General features: G+C 29.7%; 2 protein-coding genes across 2 annotated transcripts in view; both read right to left on the reverse strand.

The window, feature by feature from the left end:
- Nucleotides 1-3,680: 3,680 nt before the first annotated feature.
- LOC127741619 (uncharacterized) lies at nucleotides 3,681-5,487 on the reverse strand. The gene is made up of 3 exons (XM_052254411.1): nucleotides 5,374-5,487; nucleotides 3,841-5,331; nucleotides 3,681-3,692 (listed from the first exon to the last, which is right to left on the reverse strand). The coding sequence occupies exons 1-3, from the start codon at nucleotides 5,485-5,487 to the stop codon at nucleotides 3,681-3,683; spliced, it is 1,617 nt and encodes a 538-aa protein (XP_052110371.1).
- Nucleotides 5,488-5,595: 108 nt separating this feature from the next.
- The window catches only part of LOC127741620 (uncharacterized), a 3,460-nt gene continuing 2,548 nt past the window's right edge, over nucleotides 5,596-6,507 (reverse strand). Inside the window, exon 4 of the mRNA XM_052254412.1 lies at nucleotides 5,596-6,503. Within this exon, the coding sequence (XP_052110372.1) occupies nucleotides 5,596-6,503 (908 nt within the window). The remainder of the gene's footprint in view (nucleotides 6,504-6,507) is intronic.

The following is a 6,507-nucleotide window of genomic DNA, read 5'->3' on the forward strand; positions in this document are numbered from 1 at the left end:
TAAATACCTACCACATATAGTTGATTTGACAATTCACAATAAAGCAGAAACAGGATTTCATGAGCCTAGTATACCTAACACCACACTTAACTTCAGTCCAATACCAGAAACAAAATTATATAAAATATAATCAGCAGAACCCCCAAGAACAAAAAATTCAACAAAAACACCAAAACCACAAACAAAGAAGAGAACCATTGACTTAGGAAAAAAAGTTACAATCACCATGATTAAATCAGAAACCAAACAAGTGAAGAATAAAAGATGGATAAAGGAAACAGTAACAATTAACAGGAAAAAAATTGAAAGTGGAGAACGAAACCAGAAAGATTGAAAAGGAGGAGAATGGACCCATAGACCACATATACCTCTTGAACCGTAGTGGCGACATCTGCTATCCAAAACAGAGAAATGGAGATGGAGCATGATGTATGATCGACAGAGAGAGACAGAGGAACCCTCGTGGTGGAGAAAGAACACACGCAACGAAGAGAAGAACACCCTGGCAGTGGAATCCATTGGAATCGCAGAGATACAAATACCTTATCTGCATGTGACCAAAACCCACTAGAGAAGCATAAAGTTCAGCCCAGCGAGACGCTACGGAGATGGTGCGATGGATGGAATGAGCTTCGCGATGAAGAAGAGAACTGTCGAGCTAAAGTGGAAGCGTGTTTTAGGACTTTAATTAGGGTTATGGTTAAATTGAGAGGATTATATTAATAAAATCAAAATTCTGGAACCATAAATTTTTAGATTAGTAGTACAAAAAAATATTGATCATTTTAGATCAATTAATTTTTTAATTTTAATAAAAGTTAATATAAAAAAATAATTTGAATTGATTTCTTTTAGAAATAAAATCTAGTTTATCTATCAAAAAAGATACATTTTAACTAACACAAGAAAAAAACAAAATTAATTGAAATTTGGATAAATTAACTAAATGATGTTAAGAGATGCTAAGAAAAAATTTAGATATAACATTATAAAAAAATTATTATTAATAATATATTTATTATCTAAATATATATGTTAAAAATAGTTAAAATAAATTAAAATTGTATAAATAGAATATAATTTAGATTTTTATCAAATTTTTGTATGATAAATTAAAATCATTTTTGCACTGGTATCATGTGACTATTTCTTTGTATAAAAACATAAATAATTAGTTTTCATTAATAAAATTATGATATTTTATTTTCATCAATATATTAACAATACAGTTTTTTTCAACTTATTTGGAAAAAAAATACCAAATTTACAGAAATAAATAATGAAGTTTTTTAACAAATTTTAATACCATGAAAACCACATAATAAATTAAGAACAGAGTATCTTTTAAATGAGCATAACAATTATCTGCTTATAGAATGTACCATATTTATATACAACATTTGATTATATTATATATAAATCAAAGGTTAATATAAAAGAACAACATTCATAGACTATAATAAATGCATAACACTTTAGTCCATAATTAAGTACTTTAAATCTCAATAATCTAATACAAAATATTTTATAATAGAAAAAATTTTTACTAAAATTTAAACTGAAATAATATTAAACTGCTCCAAAATTATTTTACACTAAAATAAAAAACTTAAAATATTAGACAAAAAATTAGAATTAGACATAAATATTAGAACCAAATTAATAATAAAAAATAGAACACAGAAGGCACCAAGAATTTTTTATTAACAAAATATATAATATGGATTAAAATCAAATTTTTTTGACAGATTAAAATCAAATTTACATTGATATCATCTAACTTTCCTTTTTAAGAGAAGAAAAATAATTGTTTTTTATTAATAAGAAAATCATATATTTTTTTTTATTAATATATTAAGAATATAACTTCTGTCTAATTTGTTTCGAAAAAATAATATTACAATTTAAAAAGTAAATAATCAAATTTTTGAATAAAATTTCGTATTTTCAAAAAGACACATAATATATCGAAAAACATCATTATCTGTGTAGGAGCTTGGTTTCAATTTCATGATTCCCTAATCAACTAAATCTGCAGAAAAAATAGCTTACGTGAAGGAATCGCAAAAAATTTTTTAGATTAGTAGTACAAAAAAATATTGATCATTTTAGATATTTAATTTTTGAATTTTAATAAAAGTCAATATAAAAAAATAATTTGAATTGATTTCTTTTAGAAATAAAATCTGGTTTATCTATCAAAAAAGATACATTTTAACTAACACAAGAAAAAAACAAAATTAATTGAAATTTGGATAAATTAACTAAATGATGTTAAGAGATGCTAAGAAAAAATTTAGATATAACTTTCCTTTTTAAGAGAAGATAAATAATTGTTTTTTATTAATAAGAAAATCATATATTTTTTTTATTAATATATTAAGAATATAACTTCTGTCTATTTTGTTTCGAAAAAATAATATTACAATTTAAAAAGTAAATAATCAAATTTTTGAATAAAATTTCGTATTTTCAAAAAGACACATAATATATTGAAAAACATCATTATCTGTGTAGGAGCTTGGTTTCAATTTCATGATTCCCTGATCAACTAAATCTGCAGAAAAAATAGCTTACGTGAAGGAATCGCAAAAAATTTTTTAGATTAGTAGTACAAAAAAATATTGATCATTTTAGATATTTAATTTTTGAATTTTAATAAAAGTCAATATAAAAAAATAATTTGAATTGATTTCTTTTAGAAATAAAATCTGGTTTATCTATCAAAAAAGATATATTTTAACTAACACAAGAAAAAAACAAAATTAATTGAAATTTGGATAAATTAACTAAATGATGTTAAGAGATGCTAAGAAAAAATTTAGATATAACTTTCCTTTTTAAGAGAAGATAAATAATTGTTTTTTATTAATAAGAAAATCATATATTTTTTTTATTAATATATTAAGAATATAACTTCTGTCTATTTTGTTTCGAAAAAATAATATTACAATTTAAAAAGTAAATAATCAAATTTTTGAATAAAATTTCGTATTTTCAAAAAGACACATAATATATTGAAAAACATCATTATCTGTGTAGGAGCTTGGTTTCAATTTCATGATTCCCTGATCAACTAAATCTGCAGAAAAAATAGCTTACGTGAAGGAATCGCAAAAAAAAAAAAAAAGCTGACGCCGAAACCAAAGAGGAGCACATGCACCCTTGCTGAGGATAAGCCACACTGGAGAAGAACGTACAACTTTGATGTATATGGCCCTGAAAGCGGATACCTATCCGATTGGAGATGAAACCACACGTATGATAAAAAAAAATTGGCCTTTTCATATCAAACAAGATAACTATATTTAAAAAATGGCTTTAAAAAAAAGAAAGAAAAATAAAATACAAAAATACAAATCATCAAATTTATAAACTAAAGAAGAAAGTACCTTTTAAATAAGAACTACAATTAGCTAGTCATAGAGAATCCCATATTTATATACACCGTTTGATTATATTATATAGAAACCAAAGGTTAATATAAAAGAAGAACACTGATAGACTTTAATAAATGCATAACAATTTAATGCATAATTAAGCACTTAAAATCTCAATAGTTTAATACAAAATATTTTCTGATACAAAGAATTTGCATCAAATTTAAGACTGAAAAAATATTAAAATCATGCAAAATTATTCTACACTAAAATAAAATATTTAAAATATGAGAAATCAAATTAGAATTTGACCTAAATATTAGAACCAAAATAACAATAAAAAATAGAAAACAGAACACACCAAAAACAATTCTAACAAAAGATATAATATGGATAAAAAACAAGAAACTATAAATTACAGAGACAAGATTAAAAGATATAACAACAAACAACATTATACCTTATCAAAAACTTCCTTAAATACAACGTTTTCAGTCCTACCAGCATCATCTAATCCTTCATCACAAAGTAAAATCTTAAGACCATTTCTATTCCGAACCCGAGAAAGAGCTACATAAAGTTGACCATGAGAAAACACAGGACGATGCAAGAACAAACCGACCATTGATAATGTCTGACCCTGGCTCTTGTTGATTGTCATCGCAAAGGACAGAGAAACCGGAAATTGACGGCGTTGGAATTTAAACGGTATAACCGTATCACTAGGAATCATACTCATTCTGGTGATAAAAACTTTGTCCCCAACATTGCTACCAGAAACAATATCTGCACCAATGATATTTGTCCCTAGATCTCGCACGACAAGTCGAGTCCCATTACACAAACCACCAGCCGGATCAATATTCCTCAACAAAATAATAGGAACACCTATTTTCAACTTTAACAAATGATTAGGTGGACCAGAACACCTAATCTGATTCAAGAATTCAACAGTTATCCAATCAACATCAACATCAGAATAGGCATCACTACCACATATCGAATCAGCACTGAGATAATTTTTCTCCTCACCGGGCAACAAATCAACTATATAATTGTTTATCTCTTCAACATTGTCGACAGTCGAAGCGAGTATTGCCCTATCTTGGAAGAAACTTGGATCACGAAAATTCTGAACCAAATTCGGGTATATTGTATTTACAATATCTTCCACTGGATTTTCCAAGACAGGAATGATTAGATCAGAAGGAATATCAACAAAAAGTTTCTCGTTGACCACTGTTCCACAATGACCTTCCCCGATTTGAAGTATCCAATCTGAAAACAACCTTAACTCCTGAGCAGTTGATTGTTCCGATCCGATTGCTAACCTCATATTTTTTGTCAATCGCAAAACTTCACAGTATTTCCAAAGGACAGAAGAATTTATGGACGCTATCACAATCTCAGCACAAGAACCTTTTGGAATAATTGGCAAGACCTGCCTGAAATCACCACCAAGAACGACTACCTTCCCACCAAAAGGTAAATCTTTATTTCTATCAGAGACCGAAACCATTATATCCCACAACGTCCTATCGAGCGCTTCAAATGCTAATTTGTTAGTCATGGGTGCCTCATCCCAAATAATCAAATCGGCAATTCGAAATACCTCAGCCTTTGGGCTATCCTTCTTAATCCGGCAAACAGTATCTTCAGTAATCTCAACGGGAATATTGAACATAGAATGTGCCGTCTTACCACCCGGTAACAACAGAGAAGCAATACCACTAGAAGCAACATTTATAACAATATTTTTCTCAGATCGCAATTTAGCTGACAAAACTCTGTATAAAAAAGTTTTTCCAGTGCCACCAAACCCATACACAAAAAAGAATCCGTGCCTCTTATTCGAAACACAATCAATAATTTTATCGTAGACCACCCTCTGTTCTTCATTTAACTTGGAGACATTTGCATCGTGCTCATGAGTCAAAGAAACAGTATCATACTACAACTCACGCAACAGCATCAAATTGCTAAATTGAGATACTAAAGATTTATTAGGAACTGGCATGCCAGCATAATTTCTCAATGATTTTCCATTACTCTGCAATAGTTTCTCAATCTCCAACAAACCAAACGTTTGTAACTCATCCTGACTCATAGTTAGATCTACGTTTAACAATAATTAATAAATATTAACACCATAATATAACTTATCTACTGTGTGCATGCGTGTGTGCCCACTTGTCATGTAATAAATTCATGATGATCAAAAAATCTTACCAGGGTATTGCAGCTCATGTCTTCTGCGATAAAGAATATCATCATACAAATAAGTCCAAGTTTGTTCCCAAACTGACAGAGGTCTTCCCATGGAACCATATAGCAACAACATCACAAAAAGCCTCCTTAGCTGTGCAGCTGACGCAAACTCGGCGACTTCCTTAATAGCAGAAACATACTCCTTATCATCTATCAAGAATCCCATCGCAGAACATGCCTCCTGAAATGTATCATAAGTAACACCATTCACAGTTCTTATACTTCGAAAACTGGTACAACCTCTCTGCACATTCAAAAGCATCCGCATGTAGAAAAGTTCACCGGAGGAGGGATGAGCGAAACTCAGTCTTCCAATAGAGAATCCCCTCTGTCTTGGTTTCCACTCCCTGCTCTTCAAACAGTATACAAATTTACCTGGATATTCAACATATGTTAGAGACCGCCCCTCCGTGAACCGCCTGTTGGCCATCATCCAACCCGTAAACATCGTCAGCAAATTTTTGTTCTGCAAATAAACATGAGTAGTGATATCAGCATCATCGAATACAACATGCTGCTGATTTGGCAAGTGAAAAGTCAACCTCTGTACTGACGGCCATCTATGATGAATATCATAAGCAAAAATTCTCCACATGGATTCAGACGGTGATAAATAACGACAATCGTAATACTGTTTTATCTCATCAACCACCTGAGAAGATTCACCAACATCATATCTTTCTCCAACAGTTGCAGTCACCCGATCCGGACCCTTATTGATATACTTGAAAAGATACTTAATGACATTTGACTTGTTACAAAACTCAAGATTTATGTGAGCTTGATATTTCATCAACAACAGCGGATTATATGGCACAACAAATCTGTTGTCAATATCAACATCGTTGATTTTCACTGT

The sequence above is a fragment of the Arachis duranensis genome, chromosome 9 (genome assembly GCF_000817695.3).
Source record: "Arachis duranensis cultivar V14167 chromosome 9, aradu.V14167.gnm2.J7QH, whole genome shotgun sequence".
Taxonomy (NCBI): domain Eukaryota; kingdom Viridiplantae; phylum Streptophyta; class Magnoliopsida; order Fabales; family Fabaceae; genus Arachis; species Arachis duranensis.